The 26,897-nt window shown below is 42.0% G+C and overlaps 1 protein-coding gene across 2 annotated transcripts in view; it reads right to left on the bottom strand.

Annotated features, from left to right (window-relative positions):
* The window catches only part of SLC35F3 (solute carrier family 35 member F3), a gene marked incomplete at both ends in the record, with an annotated part of 158,547 nt that overhangs the window by 41,504 nt on the left and 90,146 nt on the right, over positions 1-26,897 (bottom strand). Inside the window, one exon of one of the 2 annotated variants that reach the window (XM_084283368.1) lies at positions 9,723-9,798. The exons of the other annotated variant lie outside the window; for it this stretch is intronic. Within the exon in view, the coding sequence (XP_084139494.1) occupies positions 9,723-9,798 (76 nt within the window). Of the gene's footprint in view, positions 1-9,722; positions 9,799-26,897 lie in introns of those variants that run through there. 2 annotated transcript variants of the gene reach the window in all.

Here is a 26,897-nt window from a genome sequence, read left to right as displayed (position 1 = left end):
ATTTTCTTCACAGTTGGTCAGGTTAAAGAGGTCTGAGGGGGTCACCTGTCACAGCATCCAGTCACTGGTGCAGATTTCCCATGTCATTGTTAATGATGACCTCTCCTCTCACAGACTGTCCTGATGGCTGGTTTTAAGGAGCTGCTAATATTTCATTTTGGAAGCCTGTAATCTCCATACAACAACCTTCCCAAAGGCCTATGTTTCTGCTGCATGGAAATGCAATGAGAGACTAATTTCTGCACAATGGGACATTGCTTCCTTCTCCAAATGAGCTTTAGTTTTGCCAAGCTGCTTGTACCAGCTGTATCCTCCTCCCGTACCCCTTAGAGCTCCTCAAATGCCAAAGAACCTGCTCCTGGGCTTGCCTAAGTGGACTCCTAAGCAGGTTGGTGCCTCTCTTACACCTAGACCCTGCCAGGATTCAAAGCACAGTTGTTTACATCTCTCTTAAAAAGTCACCTCCAGGGAATATTTCTAGTCTATATTTGAAGTAATCATTGGAACATGCCAAAAGCATCACTTTTTTTTTCTCCTCTGGGCAAATGACCTCCTCAGTTTATGCCTTCCCAGCAAATGGGAGCTTATTCCACTCTGAGCAGTCTGGCTTTGCTGCTGTGTGGCTGCCCTGGCCCTGGGCAGATGGGCACCCTGCTCCCTCTACCTGGGGAGCTGCCACCCCAAGGAGGTGCCCTATGTGCTCAGCCATGGAAGACAAGCTCACACTCCCCCTCTGCTTTTCAAAAGGCAGAGCTCAGCCACTTAGCTGACAACTTAGCTGTGAAACAGGGCAGTAAGTGCTAGAGTGAGCAAGCAATAGTGAGGGACGGGCATCCTAGTGCGGCATAAAGCCGTGCTCAGGCCTGCTCTCAGCACTGCCCACAGGACAGGCGAGGCCGCTCATCCTGCAGCCTCACCAGTGTCCTTTGACAGGGGTGGATGGCCACAATGATGAAGGAGATGCACTTCCTCTTTCCAGGTGTTTAAGAGGCTTCTGACAAAATCCCACTCCAAAAGGTTGTACAGAAAATAAGCAGCCAGGGAAGGTGAAGGAATGACTAAAAGGCCCAGTGCAAGATAAGAAACCAGGAAGGAGTAAAGGACGCAATGGAGAGGAGTGACTGGAGCCCTGCAGAGGCCTGCTGTGGGACCTGCACTCTTCAATGTAATTATAAATATCACGGGGGCAAGTGGTGATCTGCCAGTTTCCTAATGAAATGAAGTGATCATCCAGGGCTGCAGGATGACAGGCAAAGCGGTATGGTCATAAAACAGCAGACTGGAGATGCATACAGATGTAGAGGTGCAGGTGGGAGTATGCAAACCACATGCTGCATACACAGTGATGGGCTCTGACCATCTAACATGAGGGATCCTGAGCTCTTCCCAGGCCATCCCACAGAAAGACAGCCTACTGTTCAGGAGCAGCCAAAAAAAAGGAAAATTATTAACTGCCAGCAATTATTAGGAACAACACAGAAAACAGCAAAAAGTTGTTTTCTGCATCGAGGGAAATTTCAACTGACAGCACGCCCACAATGGAAGAGATGCATCTCAGGCCAGAAAAACACCTTCCCAATCAATTCCACCAAGCTGGAGATAGGACCAGAAGGACCTTTGGTCAGGTCCCACAGGTGACTGTTCATGTGCTTCTTGAGGAAATTGCTCCTAGCTTCCTAAGAGGAAGCTGGCAGTGTCCATGGGTGGCTGGTTGATGGGACTGTAATGCTTAGTGTTTGTATGCTCAATACCCAAACTTCCCTGTTGTGGTAGGTCCTGAAGGTCTAACAGACTGGTTTTACATTTTTCAATGAATACCAATTAATGCATCATGATGGAAACATGACAAAGCCCCATAAATCTTCATAAAATCAGTTCTTAAATGAGAATACTTGGTCAAAATGGCATCGCATGTGTGGATTTTTAGACAATATTTAGGAAACTGTAAAAGTACTCTCTAAATACTTTGCCTTACAGTAACAGATAAAAATTATGTTACTTAATTTGATCACGGAATAGCATGACTACATTAAGAATAAATAAATACAGGAGATAATTTTAGAAATTCACAGTAGAGATTATTTTAAAAAACAAACCCAGGGTATTAACCTATTAGGTCAGAAGGTCTGAATTTGTTTGAGGCTACAGCATAAATTCTACAAGGGATGTAGGTACCTGTAAATGGGAACTCTGTATAAGTACAGATTCAAAGCAAGACAAATGCAGATTGAGTTCAGACCTTTTTTTTTTTTTTTTTTTTTTCTACTGGAATTTATTATATAAATTAATTAATCATAAAAAATAAATGTTAAGATAGTCTATGAAGGACATTCAAATATATCTGATTATCTCACCTTAATTTCAGCAGGGTAGGAAATAGGTCTGTTGGCTTGTAGGCAGTCAAGATGAGTCTCCTGTGCTTTTATCTACGGAAATCTGTGTCCCATATCACTGATGCTATTGAATCATCTGTATAGCTTATGTTGCCAGGCAGGCATAAGTTTACTCTAACAGGTACTCCTAAATCCTTATCCTTAAGTACTACTCAAAACCATAGTGCTCCTCCCTAGCATATATATATTCCTTTATTCCTGTCAAATCCAGCAAGATCTTCTGCAAAATCTATATTCTAATTCCTGTTAGTGACACAGAGAGAGCTGATAAATTCTCAACTCTGTACTGCAGCAATTTGGACTGTAATCCATTTAATTTATCTTCAGAGGCAACTGCTTAGAAATTCTATTAAAATTGCTGCATTGAAATGAGCCTCATTAAAACATGATATTCCACTTTGAATGTTGTGGGGTGAGGAGTTCCCCTAAATACTGTCCTTTTTATTATTAAGCAGAATGCATGATTGAAGTCCAGAGTGAAAACTGGTAATACTGCGTGCTTATTACAGTACACTGTGGTACTGGAAAGTAACATCTGTAAATGGATGTAAAGAATAATCCTGATTATGAGATACGTATTCTTGATAGTACGAAAAATTAGATTTTTTTTTCATTATTCTGAATTTCCTTCCTGAATAAAAATTGCAGCTGGGAGTTTTGCCATTTATTTTGAGGAGACCAGCATCTCTATGGAAATACAACTTGCATTAGAATAAAAATAAGCCATGGCCAAAACTGGATTCTGGGCAAATGTGAGTTGGAGGCTTTGCAAATTTCATCTGGAACAAAGGTTTAAGCAATGGTTGTCTGTTCTGGTGAAAAAAAAACAAGCCTATTCTCTACAGAAAACTACTGTATTAGCCAGCAGTTTCAGTGCCACATCTTTCCTGAGCAATGGTTTAATTGCCAAAGGCTTGTACTCAGCTACTTATACTAATATGAATACCACATCCGTATCAGGACATATAAACAGGTATTATGTTGAGTGGTAAACCAGCTACACTGGCTGCATTTTTTCAGAAATGAGACAATGTTGTTTTTCCCTTATAGAGCTTTCTGAAATGCTGAGCTGCTTGGTATTCAGGTATACACAGTTTTAGATAACAGATTTTGTTAGAGCCCATTGGTCTCTTGCACACTGAATTCTAAGTCCAGCTGATTGTTCTCTTAGTAGATAAAGGGATAACCTGCTATTGAACCTAAAACACGATGCTTTTTTAGGTCTTAAATTCAGAACATGATACTCAGAGCATTTGTTCTCTGTCAGCTAATGACCAGACAACAGAGTGGACTTGAAATGGATTTGAGTCTGCTCACAATGGTTGGAGCAGCAGACATATAACCAGAAAGTCCTCACATGAGTTGCTGCTCAAGGATGTACCAGAATAGACAAGAGGATGCCTCCTCACTTCTCACTGGCAAGTTCCCCCAAAGCTGGGTCTCCTTTGGTAACAAATCTAGGCTTGGCTAGACCCTTGTTGGCACCAAGAAAATGGGTACAACTCTGAGCAAGAAAATATTACACGTAAGGATTCCAGTTTCCATTTTCTCTCTGATAATTACCTTTTCCTCTTTTCAATAAGAAAGGTTTTTGGAACCTCTTATTGTTTCAATCACCTATAGAAGACATACTTGTACTTTTTTCAGCCATAAATACAATCTTTGCTGAAAACTGCACTAGGGAATGTGAGGTGATTGTGGAAAAGCTATATCCAGAGCATATTTCCTCACTTCTATATTCTCCATGACCGAATTACAAGGCTTATGGGACTCACGGGTCTTTCCTTCGAGGAGTTTGTTCTATGGCCAGAAATAGCGATGCTGAGCAAAACCCATTCCTCTTACATCAAGAAAAGTCAGTGTATAATTTTTGTATAACCAAAGGGTACTAGATCCCATGGAGAAATTTATGCCTTGTGTGAGACTCTCAAAATTTCAAGGCAAGGTTCCTCTGCATTATGACAAATTAGAGTGGATTTAAGTTCCTGGAATCAGGCAGACAATGTTGGAGGTGGTGCCTGGCTTCTCCAGTACACGGTGCCAACACATTTGGTGGGCATCTCTGCCTGAAAGCAGGTCATCTCTGCAATGCAAAGAACACCTTGTTTCCTGTTGCCTTTGATCTGATGCTGCAGTGACTGCCAGCAAAAATCAGTGATGATTACAAAGTTCATCTACTCTCTTACCAACCAAATTCCTGCTTCTGCAGGATGTTGTCCAGGTCTGCAGTGACATCTCACAGTTTATAATTAACAAAGAGTAACTGAGCATAAGGGGCTAAAACAGGTACAATGTAAAAAATACTACTCATGTGCCCTGTAACTAGGCAATGGCTAGGGAATACACATTACGCGACAGTAGACTTTCATGTGGAACTTCTGGTCATTTCCCTAGCTCTTATACTGAGCTGCTTCTATGCTACATACTCTTCCATCTGCAATTGTAGGCTATTTGAAGAGAGACATGAAATTTTCTTCTACAAATATTATCAAATGAAATTAGGAGATAACGCACGATGCATTCTGGTGACTTAATATTTCTTTTTACTAGCCTTTGTTCCACCTTCTCACGAGAGAAATCTATGATTAAATAGATGGATTAGTAATCTGCTTATTTTTTTGAAAGCAAATGCCTAAATTGATTCAAGATGACAAGAAAATGCACCTTGCTTCATTTAGGGATATGTGGGTGAAATGTAATGGACTGTGATCTACAGAAAGTCTCAGAAGATTATCCAATGGTTGATGTTATTCTTAAGTTCTGTCACTGTAAATGAAAATATTGTTTGTCTGTATTGTCTACATATTGGCTCGTTTCAGCCACTAAAGTAAGGAAGCTTGGATAAATCTTTAATAACTTATCTTTCTGCTCCGTGATGCATTAAAGCTCCTGCTCTAGCATTAGTTCAGTAACATCAAAATGGTCTCATACATTCGTTTTATTTTTGTATCATTTGGGGAGGGGATATACAGTGCAGAAGCAATGAGTCACCTCTAAACCTATAGATTATGAGTATGCACAGGCGAGATGGTATAGAAAACAATGAGTGGGACACGATCAAAGATGAGCTGGCAGGAATCCCCAGTGAGTAAGCCTAGCACAGCTAAGAGCGGCTCATTTTAAGACTGTTTAAAGACTAGGAAAGCACTGCACCATTTGGGAAGGGTGCCAGGTGTTATGAAACAAGAAACTCCTCACTCCTTTGGAGCACGATCTGCTCAAATAGGCTGTTGTATTAGGTAAAAATGCTGCAAGAAATAGGAAAATTGGGCAGAAGTTGCCATGGGTTAAAGCCAGAGTGTAATTATTGCCTGTGTGCATTTACCACTCAGTAAATGTGAAATAGGGTGCCCCCTTTCCAGCAGAGGAGTAAGCTACATTGACTTTACCCTGGGATAACAGTGCATGGCGGCAGGTATGATGGAGAAACAGACAAATGGCAAATTACACACCTCATTCATTCTCACACCTGTATGCAAAGCCCCTGCCTTTTGTTACCATTAACTTCACCCCTACAGCATTCATTTTGTCCCAGCTCCAGCCAGGAGTGAGTGAAAGCTGCTACCACAGCCCTGGAACAAACGAAGCATGGGTTTTATGGTTTCTGCCGTGATTGTGAATGTCCACATCAAATAATCAGCTATTTTTTGTCTTCTGTGCAAGAAGACAGGCTGAATGAAAGCAAACATTTTGCAAATTAATTACTCCACACAGAAGCCAGCATGCGTTCCTCACAAAGGCCACTTCAGTGGGGAAGCACGGGCGAACCAGCAGCCTTGGCTGAACAACTGACTCACCAGCCTTTCCTGCTCTCCCATTTCTTCTGTTTTCTAGAACTGCATGAGCACTGTATAGTTTTGCAATGTACATATCTCACATAAAAAAGACCAGTGGGCACAATTCTTGCTCTACAAATGCCTACTCCTGGGTGCAACTTTCATGGGGTCTGTCCTAGTACTCAGCCAAAGTATGAACAAGCACGGTCTGATTAGCAAAACCTTCAGATGACAGCAGCAGAACATTGCTAACAGCGGCACAGTATTCATGCAGAGATGTATTTATGCAGCATTTGAGCTTATTTCCCCAAAAAAGGAAGTTTAATTAGGAACATGCAGGAAATCAGCGACCAGTTAAAAGAAGTCCTCTCGCACCCTGACCACATCCAGCCTTGGGGGTGCCCTCCAGTGGCCAGAACACAAATTCGGGGCTTAGGGGGTCTGTTTCTATCTGTTGTAGGTCTTTTCTCCCCTGTTCTGTGAAAAGATGTGCTGCTTGCTTTTAGATAAGCTGCTTCATTCTGCAGTTTCTCGTCTGCCCCATCTGCAAAATGAGGATAATAAGAATCACATAGCTGAGGGAGGCATGCTGCCGCTCATGGAAGTTTTTGCTGTGGTTGGGATCTTCAGCCTATGCTTGCTAAAGAAGCCAAAAAGATTTATTACTGAAGTAATTACAGTGTTGATACACTTGTGATGAATTCCCTGCAGGCACAAAATACATTAAAGGCCAAATTCACTTCCCATTTGTAATTGTAAAAATTCCCTGCAACTCCCATGATGCAAAGTTACTCCAAAAGAGCAGGTGGAGGAATCCAGTTCCACAGCTACTACACTGAGACATATATGTGCAATAATTGAAAACAAAGGGATATTATTCATGTCACAAGCAACTTTGAATACCACCAGCCACTTTTCATGACAGTGCAGAGGAAAAGGTGCCATATGGGGAGGCTGTGATACTACTTTGTTGGTGCCAGAAGCCTGAGAATAACAAGCTCTAAGTATGGACTAATTAAGCCAAGGATGGGTTTCCTCTGGCAAGGTGATTGTCCTGGAGCTTCTTGTGAAAGCTGATGTCACCTGCCTCTGGAAGATCCCAAGATGCAGAGCAGGGATGGATATTTACCTTCCCACGGAAGGGAAGACAGTCCTCCAAGTGCTCTGAACTTTCACGTACAAAGAGGGTGAAATCAGGCAATTGGCTGGTCCAAGAGAAATGCAGTATGGATAGAAATTGGTGATAAAAACAATGACAGAAAGATAGACAGGCACAAAACAGGCACCGAGCCTACATTTCTCAAAATATGAAGCGTGCACAATGGCACCAGGCACACAAAACACATGGTATGGTTACTGCCTGCCTGAGTGATGCGTGTAGATAGAGTTGTCTTTAAAAGTGCTGGTACAGCAGGCTCAGTGCATACTGATGATTCAATCTCTGAAATAATTTGAAATGGCAGTCACGCTTCTGAAGGCGCACAAAGTCCTTATCTTCCTTTTAAAGTAAAGAAGCCACTGCACCGACAAGAAAATATAAAGGGAATGCTGGAAGGCTGCTCGGCAATGCATATCAATGAAAGGCTCCTCTTGGCTAACTGTCCTATACAGAAACATATTCCCAGGTGTTCCACCAAAGATCCTTGAAAGGCTTTGGTGATGGTTGGTAGGGAAGAAAATAAGCTTACCTACGAAGCAGAGCAAAGTTTTTGCTGTCTTGAGCTTGCAGTGCTGGTTGTGTCTTTGCAAGGGATGTTGGCTACAAGAAAACTTTGGGAAGACAAATCTTTGCCAGAGGTACAGCAGCCAGACCGAGGGAAGAAAGCAGTCCACTGTACGCCCACTGTCTCACTTCAGGCTATAACTACATCCTGGCTTTCCATACGACTCTAAACACCAGCTGGCAAAATTAGTCAATATTAGTCTGAAAGGAAATGTTGTCAATTGATTTGGAAAGAGAAGCTCTCAAACAAAGCCGGTCTGTTTCATTAAAAGGAAACAAGCAGCAAAGGAAACTCTTACCTGCTTTTAGACAACATCTGGTCTCTATCATACACCAGCAGGGCAATTTAGATGTTGCCGTTGATGATAACAGAAAGAAGAATCTGAACTAAGGAAGGAAAAGTCCAACTAGGTCAACAAAGTCCCTGGTGGGCGGTGGTACGGTATCAGGGAGCTGGTACACATAGTGGACATGGATGTGCTTGAAAGGATTCAATTTTGCAGCACAGGGGAAGATTGCTCTGCCTCTGTTTCTATATAAGGTAGGCAATAAACTGTATTTGAACTGGTAGAGACAGAATATGACCCACATTTCAAAGCTGGAACCTAGTGGGTTATTATTATTTATGATTCACAAAGCTTGTGCAGTGCACCAAAAGAAAGGAAGCCATGCTCACTGCCCAGAGGAGCCTCCAATACAGACCTTGAGAGAAACAGTCTGGTGGGCACAGGGCTAACTCCAAGGGCTTTTATTTATTATAATTACGGCATAATTAAAATCTGGCTGCTTCTTTCACTCAGCAAACTGAGATCCATTCTCCTACCTCTACAGCAGTTTTTATGCTGGGAGAATGCAACAGCTGTATTCCCCATGAACAGGAATCACAGCCTTCGGGTACTCCTCATTTTTCACTTTACTTGGTGATTTTAGTTCCTGTCCCCCTCCTTGGGCATTTCTGCATTTTCCCTTTCTTCTGCACAGATATATTGCTACCATTTTTCTTTTCCTATCTTTTTCCCCCCTCAGTTTTTCAGTGTTATTATTTTTCTTCTTCTTCATGAACTTTCCATGGAGTCTCACATTCACATTTTACCTCTTCCTGCCCTCTCATTCCCCTTTTGGCTTCGTTCTTCCCCTCCTTTGCCTCTTGCTTGTCGCCACCTGCCTCCCTCCGCTCCCGAGCCAACCCTTCTCTCTCACCAACCCCATTCTCTCCACCAACTACCACATCCCCCAGTGGGTCCCCCAAGCCAGTGCCTTCCTCTTTGCCCTTCCTTTAGGAGCTCAGCTCCCTATGCACCCTTCAGATGAACTCCTCTTCTTCACCTGCACCCTCTGAGTTCCTCCGATCTCCGCTCTCCCCCGTCCATCTCACCAGCTCTGCCTAGCTCTAGGACACAGCCTACAGCCTTCTTTCTCCCCACGACTGCAGCTCCTCCAGCCAGGCCTCCCACTTGCTCCCCCGGAGCCTCAGGGCTCTCTGGGGGAACCCCTGATCGCACCCAGCCCCTTTCCAAGTCTGAACGTCTCCAGAGCTCCCCGCCGTCCTGGAGGGGCTCCCGATGCCCATTGTGGCAGCAGAGCCCCCACACAGCCCCACAGCAGAGCCTGGCACGGGAGGCGAGGGCAGGTTCTTGGAGGGGTCCCCCCGTCCCTCCCGCGGGGCTGGCCTCCCCCCGACGTCCCCCCCCCGTCCCACCGGGGTGCCACCGGGCAGCAGCTCGCCCACCGGCTGCGGGGCCGCTGCCGGCTCCCCGCTCCCCGACGGGACGGGAGGGGAGCCAAGCGCGGGGAGCACCCGGGGCACCCCCCTTCCAGCCGCCGCGTTACCTTCCACTTTGGTGAGGGTGAGCACGGGGCTGTTGCAGGCGCTGAGCGGGGCCACCCTGGCCGAGTGCTTCTTCATGGCGAGCCCGTCGCCGGCGGCAGCTCCCCGCCGCCCCGCGCCTACATCCTGGCGCCGCCGGAGCCCTCCTGGGCGGCGCTCCCGGCACGGCCCCGCGGCCGCCCGCCGGCTCCCGGCCCGCCGCCCTCTGCCGCAGCACCGGGCGGCGGGGCTGGGGCTGGGGCTGGGGCTCGCCCGTTGCCGCTCGGGGCTGCCGCAAGCCCAACGTCACCGGCGCGGCCCCCCCCGAGCCCCCCGGGGCCGCCCCCGGGTCGGGGCGGGAGCGCGGCGGAGCCCCCGGGCGCAGTGCGGAGCCTCCCCGGGCGGCTGCGGAACGGGCTCCCGGCCCCTGCGGACCCCGCTCGGCCTCCCCCCGGCGCGGGGCGAGCCCTCCGAGCCCCTGCTCGCTACCTGCCCCCGGTGCGCCCCCCCTGCTCCCCGTCACGGCCGAGCCCCGCCGGCGCTCCGTGCCGGTTCGCAGCCGGGCGGCCGCTCATCGCTCCTGCGGCCTCGGGGAGCCCCGAGCCGGGCTCGGCGCCCGACAGCATGCATCGCCGGCTTATCAATAACGCTCCGATACTCGCAGAAACGTACCCTCTGCCTTCCTCTGGAGGCATTACACGAAATACCTCCGCGCTTACACGTTCAATAAAATGGGAGATTTCACAACGGGATGTTGCTCGGATGTAGCAACTTGCTGTGCTAGTGTCTTCTTTTTCAGAAACAATTTTAAGACCCCAATCGTGCCGTACCAAGTTATGGCAGCTTTTCCCTTCTTGATAAGCTTTTTCTGTTATTAACTAACAGATCAATTAATACAGTGGATCCAGCAAAGGACACATTCTACTGAACGAGTATGAAACACAAAATAAATAATAAAAATAAAAAATATACAGCTATAAGCCAGGAATGAAACATTAAAAAATAAGTAAAATTATATAGCTATAAGCCTGAAATGAGATTTTGCAAGATGCCGAGCACCTTTTGGCTCCTACTGAATTCTACTGTGGCTACAAAACCACTCAGCACATTCACCAGTTTCAACCATGAGATTTATTAGCAGACCAAGATGCAAATACTCCACAGTTCTTAAGGTTTAGTCAAATTAACAGGAGTGCACTTTGCAAACAAGCCTAGGCGGCCAGAAGTACTCCCCAAACACTCCAAAGTATTTGTTAATAATATAAATAGCCACTATTGAAAAGCAGCTCCAACAGACCAGTCAGCAAATGGTGGGAAAATGCCATCTTCCTTCTGCAGCCTGGACAGCTATTTGTATTTAAGAGGCTGGCTTTCCTGGGGGTCAAATCCAGCCTGTTAGCTTGCAAAGGTCCCATCTGGTGACCCGCAGGCTGATGAAGCCAAGGGGCTGCTTTGTGTTTCCTACCAGCCCTTGGGATGAGCTGTGTCAAAAAATCAGTAGGTTTCTTTCACAGGATTTTTTAGGAAATTTTATTGGCATGCTCAGCATGAAGACCACAAAAGCCCAGCTCAGACAAATGGAAAAAAAAAAAAAAGGCTTTAATGATTATTCCCAGGCTATCCTAGTAGGATTATCTGACCCATTGATTTTCCTGTGATGTTACAGATCACAGGCATGTTGGGAACCATGGGTTCATCTTGTTTCACTGGACTGTTTCATCTAGGAGTCCAAACAGTTTCTGATCTTTGAAAGAAGCTACATGAAGAGAAGCAGATCTCACCGTGGCTGGTTCTGTCCATGAAATATTTCTCAATGTTAGTGCCTTGTATATGAGGATTTGAAAGTGCAGTATAAAATATTCATTTTACATTGCTTTTGAGAGGAAACTTCAGATTCACAGGTGAGTAAAACGCAGCCACTGAGTTTAAGGAACTTCCCCAGCCTGAGCTAACCAAGTGATACCAACGAGGAACAGAACCCAGATGAGCTGTGCCTCCTTCCACCCTGAGCTTAGCTCCCACAATGATTTGAACCCATGCTATAGGTAGGAACCACTGAATCAGCATTTCACATCCAAATTTCAGGCAAATGGTTGTGCCAGGCAGAGGAAAATCAGACTTCTCTACCGTCTGTAACTTGTCATCACCAGGACATTTATAGGAATTAAAGGCTATTTATTTTAAAGCCTTCTTTGTTGCTGGGCACTTACACTCTTCCCTTTCTGCAAGGTTTATGCTCTCATTTTTTATAGGCAAGACACGGTAAGCACATTATTTTACTTGGAGGACAGCACTGTTCACATAAAGAATCATGATGAAAAGGAGGTGAGTTATTATTATTTTTTTTTCGATACCATATTATTCTAATTCAACCACGCATGTATTTACTATTCCAGGATTTGCAGGGCTGTTAACAGGTTTCAAGCTTGCAATGTTTTATTTATGGCTAGAACTCCAGATGTCAAAGACTTTCCTGGCAACAACCATCTTCTGTGGCTGGCTGGAGCTCTGCTAGCTTAGGTGATGGTGGCAGCCAAGCATGCTGCTTTGAGAGGCTGGTGCACCTCTGCCAGCTGGTGCTGCGAGAGCCAGGAGGCACCTCAGCCTTCCACACTCCTGTCCTCCTCCTCCCTCTGATGACACCTTGCACAACCACAGTGCTCAGGGCTCTTCTCCCTGATGCTCAGTTTAATCTCCCCAGGGAAGCTTTCAAAGGAACCAAGGACGAGTATCCAACACTGGTTCCTAATCAGGAATAGGACATTCGCCTGCTTGCTGACTTTTGGACATCATTTAGACAACATGTGCCAAGTGCAGCTAATTAGGGCTAATGCAGTTTGATATAGCTCTACTTGACCTTCGATCCCACTGAATTTTAACTCCACCAGTCTCTGATTTCTCTTGCTGCCCTTGCAGGCACAAATACTTAGAGATCCATGCTAAGCCCCTGTCTTGCTCTGTGCATAAAAATCAGCCACATACCACAATAACAAAAAGTTGTGTTTATTTAATGAAGAATAGTACGTCTGAGGACTGTATTCCAAGGGCTCTAAAACTAAGAGCTGGGTTTGGCAGCGTGCTTGTTACTTTCTGTAACTTGTATCGCAGTGCAACCTCCCCACATCCCTAAGCCTTAACACATTTGCTGCTGGATTACATTTAATTGAATTCATAGTAAACACCTTACAGTATAAGCAAAGCAAAACCAATGCACTCAGGGTAACATTTCAAGTCAAATTTATGGCATCTTTCCTTAAAACTCCCCTCCAGCATTCAAGAGGCAACAGGGGAGAAGGTGGTAGATGTTTGGCCTCCAGACAGCTAACACATTTGGAGAGGAAACTCAAAGCTTGAAAACTGGAGAGAACAGACTTTCAATTCCAATCAAGAGCAGGGATGAATAAGGCATGTGAAAAAAGCAGAGTCAGACTAGAAATCCAGGATGGGATACTTAGAATTTGCTCAGCCTGCTTTCTGCGTGGTAAAGTCAGATGGAGCTGCTTTTGATACATACCACCAGTTATCTGAAAGTTTAGATTAAGAAATTATGTTTGGTTGTTTTCTTTAACAGATAAACATGCCGATCACACTGCTTTTAAGCTCACATAACATCACAACTTCTGTGAAAGACTTCTTATTGATGTAGAAAGGTATATTTGAGACAAAACTAAATTCTCACAGTTATGTCTATTATAACCCTTGACTTTTATCCTATTAGCTAATTTGATTAACCAACATGAAAAACCTGTACAGTTGGTATTTTTCCAGTTCAGATATTTTCCTATTTAGTGTACTCATTAACAGGACATTTATTAATTTACATGCTTGCCTTGCCACTGAGGGCAAACACTGTTGAGCCTAGCAACCCTAAAGGAAATGGAGTATGGACTTGTACATGTGTAGCCAATTTTGTAACAGGCTACATCTCATGCCAAAAGGAATTAATCTGCCAGGAGCCAAATACAGGCACGAATATAAGCTAGACACCTACTCTGCCCACAAGCTGTCCAGGAACAGATCCTCCTTTCCTCTTGTTTATTTGAAGTTATTTGTTGAATATTCTCCACAAACAATTATTAGTCTGTTTCTGAGGAGCTTGTGCTATTTGAATGCAGTGTTAGTTTTGTCTGGCTACCGTCTAACAACTTTCTAAACCATTTTCATTTCCTGACTAAAAAAAACATGTTAAACACGCCTTTCCAACTCAAATAATAGCTATTTTGGAAGTGACATTTGCTGTCCTGCTATCATTTTGAAATAAGCATCTACAACATGCTGTCTGGTGACTAGCCACCAGTATGCCGTTTGCACATCGTCTATATTCACAACCATCATCCACTCAAAGCAAATTCCAATTTCTGTCAAAATCACATACACGTCTTTCTCTGTAATATGTGTCTGGCTGCAAGGATGATGTCTTTCCAACCTTCCCTATTCCAAAACAGGTCAGTTACTTTAGGTATGATATCATCAATTCACAGAATGAGACAGTAGAGGAAGGAAGGCCTGACTGGCTAGAGGTGTGCACCAGACCACATTGAACAAAGACTGATATACCCAAATACTTTTTCTTCAAAGCCAAATCTGAGGTCTTCTTACAGGCTGCAGATTATACGTATGACCATACATACAACAGTTCCTAGACATGGATTTGGAGTCCTAGTGAGACTATCTTCCTCATTTTTTATTTTTTTCTTCACCCTTCTGTTTATAACTGCTGTAAGCACTACAGGAGGAGACAGTGCTGATTAATTTCATTTCTAAATCTCATAAAATATTAACTGTTTCCAATACTTTCTGAGAGACTGTCCTGGTTTTGTGCATAAAAAACAGCTGCATTTCAAATAATCCTGGTGGGTTCCACAAAATGTAATAAAAAAGCTAGTTTAAGTCTCAGAGTTTCAACACTGGGCTGTATAACTTAGTTATAGTTTTTAGACTTTTGCATTAGGATTTTGTCAAGAAACATTTATGTCTTAACTTTGTTGTGAAAGGGAAATACTTTGAGAATTTTTATTTTACTTTGAATTTTAAAGAAAAATTAATGCAGTGCCATCGGGCAGGTAGGGGACTGCAGTTTCATGAATGTAGTCTTACATTTACAAGGGGATCAGAAAAAAGGATGTTTGCCAAGCTGCTTCAAACTGCTGGTAGCCAAGGGGATCCCAGAGCCACTCAGTTTCAGCCTTATTTTCTTCAGCAACATGGGTGAAATGAGCATTGCTATTAGCCCAAGGCAACTCTTCCTGAAAAATATACATCCAGGAGAAAAGACAGGGGCTGTTCATTTTCTGAGGGACATTGGGCCTCCTGTGACAAACAGCAGGTGTTTAAAGGTGAAAGGCCCAGGAATACAACACAAATTCCCATATCCGTTTCCATGATTCCCATCCAGCTCCTTCAGCTGATGTGCTCTGTGTTTTTGCCTCTGTACAGCTGCAGTTTAGCCAAAATGCACACTTTTGGACCAGGTGGCTCAGGAATAACCCCTCATGTGGCAACTGTGATTTTTCAGCAATCCCCACAGTACCAGCAAGGTTTGCCTTTAGGAGCTGTGACCTGTAATTAATCCAGTGATCAGACTACTCACCTATATAGCATTTCTTGATATCAGTGGTGAGCACACAGCAGAAACTAGAATGGAATAAAACAGTAAAATACTTCAAATGCCTCTTTGTGTTCTTAAAGCATGTCATTCCCTGGAAACTCCAGCAGGCTCAAACAGTTTTGCCTGGTAGAAGCTGCTCTTCACTACCTGCTCCTGACAACCACCAACCCTCCTTCTGTCTCTTGTCACTTTTTAGCCATTTCAAATGTTGATTCCCCAAAGCTAGCAGTTCTCTGTGTAGTTTTGGTTGAAGACAAGAAAGCAGAGTCCTCATACCTTCACAGCCTGGTATTTTTTTTCTAATGAGTCTCCAGTGGTTATCAGGTAATTTTTTTTGCCTAGCCGTATTTGATGCTGTCTAACTAAAAGACCTCTCTAACCTCAAATAATAAAAAATAGATCATTATACCATCAATATCAACAATTCAATAACAATTATTTCTGAACCTTCTCATTATCTAGGATACATACACAATTACAAATAACTGGGCATCACCTCTACATTCTTCACTACCACTTCACTTCTTGCTAGCTGTCTTTGTAAGACACTGGATGTGAAGTGCATTTAAATGTAGTTGTGCATGTTTTCCACCATCAGAAACAGCTGTGCTGAACCTACTGCTGTTACATCCCAGCAGAGACGCAAAGGCCAGGAGACAATGTTTGGCCATCGCTCACACTTCAAGCGCTGTAAAACAAATAGGTTCAAAAATCTGAAGTTAGAATATACGAAAACAGAATTAAAAAATCTGAGGTTCAGACTCTAGCACAAAAAAGAAAAGAAAGAAGTTCAATCTGTGAGGCAAACTTATGTTGAAGAAAATGTTCTTTAAGAATAGACTGAGTAAGCAAATAAGCTCCTTGTCTCAAACACAGAGGCCATGGGAGCTGAAGGCAGAATCACATCTGTTTCTCCTTCTCACCTGAATACTTACAAGAAATTTGCCCTGCCTTCCCAAATAGTATTAAGCAGGAAAAGAACAAAAACTTAGATGAAAAAGGTCATCCAAAGATCATTCAGAAAATAAAAGTAAAGGCACTTCTGAGCAAATCTATTCTGTATTTTGAGTCACCTTTTTATGGACAGTGCTCTGGAGTAAAATTCATAGCCTCTCTGTCAAATTTGTTTTCCTGACAGCTCCTTGAAACATGATTAGGTAGGATGTAAGCACTCCCAGTGGTCTATGGACTGGAGAGAGTTTCAGCTTACAGAAGTAACTTGCCAGTTATTTGCCAGGAAGAGAATTGCTGCCAAGATCCAAAGATGCATGAGACAACAGGTTCAGACAGATTCCTTTGTTGCCCTTTTATCAGGAAAACTGATTTTTAAAACTTTAAATAATAACTTTCTTGCCATTCTTCTCTGAATACTCTGCACTTCATCTTCTTACTTTTTATGTCAGCAATTCTTTTGTTCTTTTTTTTTTTTTTTCTTTGTCTTTCACTTTCTCCTCATGCCTTTTCTTTGTCAAATTTTCTCAGTGCTTACACTAAAAAGCTTGCAATGTGAACTGAATGCCACATCCACTTATAAAGCTACACTGACAATTGGCAATCGGGAAAAAACATTCAACTGCTTTTTTTTTTTTTTTTTTTTTTTTTAGTATTATCTTTCATTTCAGTCAAAACCCTTAATAGCTAGTAATGGGATTTTTGGAGGTATCTTAGGCCTCACTATCCTTTGCTCTCTGATTTTAAAATTCTGCCTGTGCACACTATCAGTGCTATGTCCAGAAGTATTCAAGATGAGGCTGAAAAATAAAGCCATAGGCACAGCCTCTTGTCAAATCTTCCAAGCCTGTCCTTGCAGGGCTCCAAGCAAGGTCCTGCAGGGCAGCAAGTTGGCTCCACAGAAGCAGCAAGTTAATTTTCCTGGGACCTTTAACTGAAATGTTTTGAGTGAGTAGCTGGGCTGATTGACCTCAGAGAGACCATTCAGTTTGGCACACTGAGTTCCTGCTTCAAGTGTAGATTTTATTTAAAAGACGTTATACAGGATGAACCTTTTAGCACCAAGTGCTTTGTAATGATATCCTCCCTACCCTGCAATCCTAATCACTCTAGTCTCCCACTCCCGGAGAGGCTAATTGCTTCCTCTTGAGCCCACTGGTTACTTCCCTCTTTCTAAGGGGGCTTCTCTTGCTTCTTTCAATTGCTATTAAGGGAGATGTTAATACAGTTGGGCACCGGCTATTATACTACAGGATGATAAAGTGATATGAGCTTGTTTCCTTGAAGAATATCTGCCCTGAGATTCTGGGAAATCGTAGAGAATTCTGGGGTACAAATGGTTCTCTCTGGATATTACAAAGTATAAAAGCACCTGCTGTGCTATGTGTTGAGAGCAGTGGCATCAAGATCCGCCTACTCCCTTTCAGGCTCTGCATTTACCATAACAAAGGGCATGAGTTAAGTTTCTGCCACAAGTTACTCATGAGTACCCAGGGACATAACTTAGTTACTTCCTTAATGTGCTTTTGAGATACTATGATGAAAAGCCCTGAGAAGAGCCAAGCATCACCATTAATAAACTCTTGGAGCACACCTAGCAACCTTGCTAGGTGTGCTCATAATTTATCACCCCTTCTTAATGAAGAGGACAAATTTATTAGCAGCATATAGGGTAAATCTGTTGTTATTGCTGTTTATCACTAGTGCAAGAGTAATTAAATCTTTAAGCTGTACACTAAAACTGAGTTTTCAAAATTAGAGTGAAAACAGCACTTTGTAGACCAAGAAGTACCTCTTTTAACTATCCCAGGTATTCATAAATACCTAGAGATTTCTACAGTCTTCCTTGGGACATGAATATCCACTGGTGGATCTTGTCTGTTTTTCCCTTGGCATAGGAGAAGAAAGCAAGTAAAATGGTTTCTTGCTGTTTCTCACTAGCCAGTAATTACTAAATCTGTACAGATTTTGTTAAAACAAGCATGACTTTTTAAAAATGCTGGAGTAGAAATTTCAAGTTTAGTGCTTATGAGACAATAGCTGCAAGCATTGAAGATGTGTCATTCTATGCTGTAAGCCCTGTATTTTACACAATAACAGGATAGCTCTCTATAAAGACCTGCTGCTGCTGCTTATCACTAATCCCTCAACTTCAAGACTGGATTTAGTTAATACTTTGGGGAATGAATCTGGATCATTAATTAACAGTACCAAGGATATCTGTAATAAGATTACGCACATGGTTTTACATTCCCATGACTCAGTTGATTTTCTTTTGAACTAATGGGAACTTGGCTTCAGTGTGCTCAACACTGGAACTGTCATTGCTGATAGGACAGTAATAATGAAGCAGCTAAAAAGGAAACTAAATTTTAAAGGAGACAAATTAAAAATATTAGCTGATAGATGAGAAGGAGGGAGGGTCACTATAAGCTATGAGTCCGTAGGAAAGCTAAAAGAGGGCAAAGCCTTAGGTAGAAATGTCCAAGATAGATAAGGGAAGAGAGGACTACCAAAGACATGATAAGACTAATGCAGACAGGAAACAGTTCAGACAAACATCAGAAGAAAAATACAAAACACACTTGGAATCACAAATTAGAAGAATATTGGGCTAATTCAGAAGAAAATGAAGTACCTGCCTATTGTCAAGAAAGACCATGTGTGCCTGGGACAGAGGATGGGAATTCAGTGGATCCTGTTCTTTTCAGCTGAAGGAAATTATAACCTACCAATAGCACAGCTTTCTGTTACAAGGAGGCTTCTTGTCCTATAATGCATTGCTTGGCATTAACAGGTATCCTTATGCAAAGAGCCTTCCCACATGTTCTTTGGCTGCAGCTTGATCCTTTCACCATGGCCACCAGGAGAAATTCTTCAGAGAATCCAGATGATTTGCACCCCCCCATCAAACAAAGTAAACCTGTCCAATATGGCCATAGGTGTGTTTGCTGGGTGGCACATGGATAGCAGGAGTAGTGGGGAGGACGCTGGTGAGGAGATCTGAGGCTCTCCTAGCTAGTGTAACATTAGGGGAACATCAGCTTCTGGTCTCATTTACAGTAGCACGAGACATGCTCTGATCTTCACTAGGAACTGGATAGATGCCTGAGTGATGGAAGGACAAGGGACCCAAGAGCAAAAGATCTGCCTATCCATCTCCCTCCCTTCCAGCCTCTGCAGTGATGTCAGAATCATTCCCTTGAGATCTGAAGCAATGAAACCTTCTCCCAGAAGTGGCTGTTTGAGCTTCTCTTTCCTTTCCCACTCCCAGCATTCAGGTTCAAACCTTAGGTTAAATTTCCTCTGAACCGTGAAGCAGCAGGAAAGCAGATTTATGCCCTGCATATTATTTCCACTGATGTTCCTCAAACTGTATATAAAACATTACTATAATTCTGTCCTAGGGTTCTGTTGATATTAACAAACCACTTGAATTTTACTTTAAGTAATTAAAATCACAAGTACCTTTTCTAGTAGTTACAGGCAGGAGGCAAATGTGGCTGGGGCCTTGTAATTCAGATATGTCTAATAATTCAGGCAGCAGCACATATTTATCAACTGCATTTCTTCCATAGATGCCTAAAGCCTTCAGCAATGCAACTTTCAGTTCCTCAAAGCTTTGAAACATAAATCTAGATCCCGTGCCACCTAATGGAAATAAATAGCACAGATGCCAAGCAATTTTTTACAGATTAACTACGTACAAAACACCTTGCAAATAACTTATAGATGTTTCATGTAGTAACTCATTGAAAATGAATAGCTCTTCAATGTACAGCATCAATTTAAACCTGCCATGGATATTAGCATACCTGATGCAAGATGTTAAACAAACTAAGGACTGATATGGAGACCTAAAAAACAAAGCTCTAGACAGAGTCAGGCTCTCTGGCTCTTTCAGGCATTTTTAGGAATAAACCATTGCTCCATCGGAAGTAAATATAAGACCCACTGTTTGCTCAGTCTTTTCCCCAATAATGGCATTTCTCCAGGATCGACTTTCAAGAGAAGATTAAAACAAAAACAAGACGTACATAAAGAAAAGAAGGGAAAATCAGTAAGCAAATGAATTTCTAGGAGACTAGAAGGTTACAAGGCCTCTGAGGCCCTATTCACTGAAGCCTTTAATCACTGTATAGGGCATAGCTACTGTATTTAAAGGAACTTGGGAAAAGCTAATTGAAAAAACATATATACTCCCCAAGACACGAGATTATACATGTATATGAGAATTGACAAGCTTTTTCTTGGTGTCTTCTGCCTATTGGAAAGCTTATCTTATGCTCTTGTCCAGATTGTCTGCATGAAGAAGGAAGGTTGTGAGGAGAGAAGCAAAATCATGCCTGGAAGGCTTGTGTGAGACAAAAGAAAGACTCAAAACACAGCTTTAAATCTACAAGGAGCTACGACCACTGCCTGACTCGGTTTCAGAAAAGTTTGTGCCAGTCAAACAGGAGGAAGGACATTTTGTTTTGCTGACCAGGAGCTCAGAATAGTTGTTGTCATCCCAGAATTTAAGAACTACTCACACAATCAGTTTGTACAATAAGGTCATTGAAGACATATTTTTGGCAGACATTTTTTGAATGATACTGCTGCGTGTGCCAAACCAAACAGGGCATCAGCAGAAGATAGCAACCCAAAGGCAGGAGACACACAGAAGCATACAGAACTCATTAGTGCAATTAAGACTTCTGAAAGGGATAACATGAAATAGTAACTCAATGAACTCTGGGAGGGGAGTGCAAGTTGGCTTAGCCTAGATATATACATCAGAGCTTCATCCAAAATAACACCCAAAAAGATATTCACAGATAGCTTGTATCCATTTTGTAACTTGAGGAGTGTAAAGAACTATTTGAAAATTAATTTAGAAGATAATAATGCTTTTGCTGTCTGGACAGGATGTGTGGATGCCATAGGCCAGTCTCTTTCCAATAAGTGTGAAGATACTGCAGAGAAATCCCCAAAACCACAGCTCTAACATTTACGTGAATATGACACCCTTAATTTCTGTGTTTCAGTGTACATAAAACAATAATAATAATACTCACTGCTTCATCTAAATTAATGCTATGTATTTTTAGGAGTTTTGACCCTCTCTCTCCCCTCTGCCAGTGTATAATATATAAAAAGATAAGAAAATAAGCTGTTTGCACTTAATTCAATCTATACCACCTACATTAAACTTCACCCATTCTAACTGCCAGTTAATGTCTTATTGCTGTCTAAATCCTATGAAGTGGGAGGATTATTGGTTTAAGTCCCTTTACTTAAAAAGAAGCTTTCTTTATCTTGCAGAGGATCATACACCTGCTCCAACAGATAGTATTTGTCAGTGAAGACAACACCTAGACAATGACATGCTATTTGATCATTGTAAATATGTTAATATTGAGCCAAGCTACACATTTTTTATCTCACTACATCCTTATCCCCTCCACATCTTATCAAACACAACTTTGTCGTACCTTATTGCCAACCAGGAAGAATCTATTTCAAGATTCACCCTTAAACAACAGTGTCATCTCCTTATCACGTGTTCTAATCATTGAATGCTACCAGAAACAGCTTCCATTTATTGAAAAGGACTTCACCTGTGATGTGGATAATTATATTTCCACTTATTACTCCCTTCCCGGGTCACTGCATGCAAAGTGAAAAAAACATGTATGTTACATTTCAGAGTGATTTTTACCCCTCTTATTATTAATTGCATTTTCTTTTGGGGCAGAATGTCCTGAAGAGTTATTAAGTGAAGAGATACAATGCCCTACTACATTACAAGCAAAGTGATTGCATTTCGTTGTGCAGAGCTGCACAAGCTCTGACTGTTTGGTCTCATTTCCAGATAGTTTGCAGTCTCTTCCAATCTAGATGATTCTGTGATTCAAAATTGTTTTCACTGCTTCAGGGAAAGTCACCCAAAGTCACTAAACATCTTGTGAAGGTTAGTATGGAAGTCATTATATACCATCAACAGCCAGGATAACTGTGTTTTGCCTTTCATATCAATCTTTCATTCTTCTTACTCTACTTGACATAACGTACAAATCTCCTGTGTTTTCTCTGTGTTTTAGCTGAAGAAATTATATATAAACTATACATATATACATATATCATTTCCCACCCAAAATAAGTACAATGTGTTTGGTGTGCTGAAATTACTACCCAAAATGACTGCCAGTGAATGCCTGATCAGTTTTGGTTTTTGTTTTTTAATATTTGGAAAACTTTGGGGTTAAAGGTAAGAGCAAATAGAAATCATTACTGCTTCTCTTGTCACTGAGATACTAACATTCCAATATTCTCCTGCCTGCTTTCATAGTGCACACAAACATAAAGAAACCACATTTAAGAAGGAAACCAACAGAAATGTTGTTCTCATGAATGTACCAAATGGGGAAAGAGGGGTTCTTTGCAACTCCACCGGCTGCAGAATGCCAAATACTTACCAATTTGCCAGTAATAGAGGGGAATGTGAGACTATCTGCTGCTGGAATTGGACCATGACAAAGAAGAAACAAGCTCATTTATAAAATGTTAATGACTACAGAAATTCCATAATTGGAATCACTGCTATGTCTGCTGCAGATAGTACAGATGGATGAAAGGGAACAGTGACGATCCTCCAGGCTTGTGGCAAAAAATCTTGCTGCTCAGCACTAAGGAAGATTATGAGAATCGAGAGCCTAAATAAGAGAAAAGCTGAAAAAGCAGGAGGAGTCAAAATACATCTGGATGTGAATGGCAAAACAACTGTGGATAACACCTAAGACTGTGCCAGAATGGTTTATTATTTATCTCAGCCAAGGGACTACATGTATTTTGTTGTGGTTTTCAGTTCCTTTTCATACTTTCTCTCCTCAGTATACATTTCAAAGGAGACTCTCGAATTTGCCTCGGATCCCAAGAATGAATTGAACTAAGCCTCAAACTCACAAGAAAGAAACAAAGTGAGCATAGCACAAAATCATTTATATTATAATCACATCAATTAGCACACTGTAAGTCTCCTATGTCAGTAACATGCCCAATTCCCAACTTCAATCACGTATATTAGTAAGCTGGATGTTTTATCAGCTGACATCAGGGCAATGTAAATGCAACTATTGCTTTCAAATGTTATCTTTTGATGTATATATTTTACACGTTTTTCTGCTACACTGTAGGCTGTAGTATGGTTTTCATGGATTAGATGGTTGCTGCTGACATATTTACCCTTCGACATATTTGAATTTCAGGCCTCATGCTACGTGAAACTGCACAGGTACATAAGCAAAACGCCAAATAATGGAGCTTCAGATTGAACTGACTTAAGCACATCTTCAGAGCTCTGTATCTGCTTACAAAGTGTTTTGTTGAATGGGTTTATGTAGATATTTAAGGCTGAGAACATCCATCAGCACTTTACTGATGCAGGCTAGCCTCCCTCCCTCCACAACATCTATTTGATTTAACCCTGCAGAATGGGTTTCTCCTTCTTTCAGCTGACGCTGTTGGGAATGCAGTGTAACTCCACCGAAAAAACTCCCATCCTCTTCTGAGTCCCACTGAACTCATGGTCTCAGTATAGTTTTATGCCACCGTATTAAAAATACCTCTTTTAGTTTCACAGCTGCTGCCTCTCTGTTTTAGTAGGTAAGTAAACAATTACAATTTCCTATGTTCATATTTAATGAGAATTCACAACCGGGGGAAGTCTGAAATGCAGTCCCTAAAACATGTTTTTTTTTGCCAGCACTCACCTTACTCTCCCCTAACACCTCTCTAAATGAAATAACTCTCTATTTCCATCCTTCTCTTCATTCTGCAACTTCTCTGTGGTCTTTTATTTTCCCCGTCTTACATTTCTCCTATTCCTGCTGAAGCTGTTCTGTGAAAGAATGGCCCAAGCTGGCTACAACAGCTAAACCTACTGTAATAAACTATGGATTTACTGTTAGAGGGAATTATACTATTTTAGCATAGGACCTGGAAAGATACTGTGAAAAGAGATGCTTCTTTAAATTTGTTATGATTAGTCCTACCAATAATTCTGACAAAAGTCAGAGAAAGAAAAGAAGGGGCTATAAACACTAAGACACTTTAAAATGTTTTTAATCCCATATTCTTGATAGCCACCAATGGGTCCTTCTTCTAAGCATATTTGTGAGACCAAAACACTGTACAGGTAGTGCTTTTTGTAATATGTAAATTGCACTTTCCTACAAAAACAAGGAAATGTTCACATTACAGATCATTATGTCTGAGACAGAAAGAGACTGCAATGTGATCAGCAATTGCAACGCGGCTGTTGTAAAAATTCACGTATCCTGTGAAGAGAGGCTTTGCACTGCCTGACCTAGACAGGCTTGAACGATGTAACAAGCGCATTCGTTACAGCCATTACCATATCCCAAGCACATTTGCAGCCAAGTCAGGCTGCAAATACAAGACGTTTCCCTAAATGGATTATTAAGAAAGTGGAGGTCCTAGAATTGCTTTGACATATCATTTGTACACATTGTCTTCCTGACAACTCTTTAAGTATTAGAGAGAGAAACTCAAACACAAAGAATGTGTGTGGAGAGCCCACAATGTATTATAGACTGTAGTGCAGCATCCTTGATCTGTTGATTAGCCCTGGGCTATAGCAAGAGATGTCTCAGTAAAGGTTTAGATGACAGCTTACATAAGAGAATATTTCACACATATATTTGGTTTAATCTCATGTCTTCTTTTTTAACATTCTTCTTTGCAACGATATTTCAGGTTTATGATCAAGAATGTAGCCGACTGCTTTGCTAGACAATATTTGTTTTCATTTGTTTTATGCCTTTAAATCCCATGAGACAAATATGTTACTTTCTCAGAAGCACAAGGTTCAAATTAAGCAGTGCTGCAGCTGAGCTGTGGATGCCTGCAAACTAAGATATGGCTCAGACTTCCAAATGACAGCAGATGAGAAAAGTGCATACCGATGCGGATGAACTGGTGTGTGTAGAAAACAGTGTGGAAGTAAATTACAAAATATCTGTATGGCCAGCTTATGCTGTCTAAAGAGAACCTGTTTGTGACAGAACATTTGTATCCCCAGGCTAGGCACAGGTACCTGGCACCAACGCCAGCCTGCTGAGGGCACTCAGGGAGCCAGAGGAGATTTGTGCACCAGGGAGCTCCATGAGCACAAGGCCTTGCCCAGCCACCCCGGGTGAGGACCTCAGGGCTCCTGCAGCATTTGATGGTGAGTTTAGGCAGAATTTGTGAGCAAGTACTTCTCTCTCTGCTGTTTCTTTTGACGGGCTCAAAGAATTTCAGTGGAGCAGAAAGGCTCCTTCCCACCCTTTGAAAGCTCTACTTACCAAATTGTTATTGCTTAAGGTGAGCTGATCAGCGCTCAGAACAGTTAGGTTGGACATCCAAATGCTGACAATGTTTGTACAATTTATCACATTTGACAGACATCAAAATCTGATTATACACAAATGAGAGATCACTTACATGTCCGATTAATAGCAGAAAGCAAGAGGAAAGGAATCAAAAAGCATGGTGCCTGGCTGGCTTGTCTGCACGCTGTATAAGTCAGTAAGAAAGCAAAGATAAAGTATTATCAGCTCTATTAGTATTAAATAGGCTTGTTAACAATCTCTTTATGACGGTATCTCAATATTGCACTGTATGTACATTGAGCTTCTGTGTAATACTACTGCATCAGTGACTGTCTATGGCACAAGCCTACAATTGGATTGCAGGAGTTATATGCCAAGTATAAATTTGTTATTTGCATGAGGAGATTTCCTGACTTTCTTGAGTATCTGCAAAAACCTACAGCATGAACTAAGTGTATTGACCCATAGAAAAGTGAGGTATTTAAAGTCTGGTCTTAAGGGAGTGGTGCAAAATCCACAGCAGCCAATGGAAAGGTTGTTGCCTGGATCTGTGGAAAATTCACTCTTGCTTAGGCAACTCTGGGTAAGTCACCAAATGCTCAGTTGGCGTATTGCCACTGAAGTTCGTGGAATTGTAGCAGAAGAGAAAATGTCCTAAAGAAGGAAGCATTTGAGAAAGCCACTGTTTTTTCAGCGGTGAACTGAAATGTCAGGAGGGCTAGGAAATGCAGGAGTTTTTCAGGAGCAGATGAAAGAACCAGAGCAAGGGAATAAAGAGCATAGGCTTGTCTCATCTGTGAACAGCTGTCTGACACCTGATCTTCAGATAAAATATTGATATGAGAACAATAGGAAAAATGTGTAGGTGTTCAGAACATCATATGTTTAACTTGTACATATGAAATCATAAAATGTATCGCTAAAGATCTTCACTAAGGCACATTATTTATAGAAAATTCACAACTGAAAGACAAGAGAAAAAAGTAATTATTCAAAGTAATTAATTCTAGTGGCAGAACATGTACTTTTACCTGTTTTTTCATTATGTCCTTTCATTTATACATAACTAGTGGATGATGCTAAATGAACACGAGAAGCTCCTATTGGAACTGATCGATTTTGCACATATTACATGGTCTATATCTCAATACTCCTCTTTGGCTTGATCCCTAGCAGAACAGCAAGGAATAGCGATAGAAACTGCTGCTCTGACTTTTTTGTCAAAGCACTTGAATTGGACTTTAAGTGCAATTGTGTTAGACTTT

The sequence above is a fragment of the Netta rufina genome (assembly GCF_964035555.1).
Source record: "Netta rufina genome assembly, chromosome: 3".
NCBI classification, from domain to species: Eukaryota; Metazoa; Chordata; class Aves; order Anseriformes; family Anatidae; genus Netta; species Netta rufina.
The sequence above is the reverse complement of the archived record's forward strand: the minus strand, read 5'-3'. Positions and strand labels throughout refer to the sequence as shown.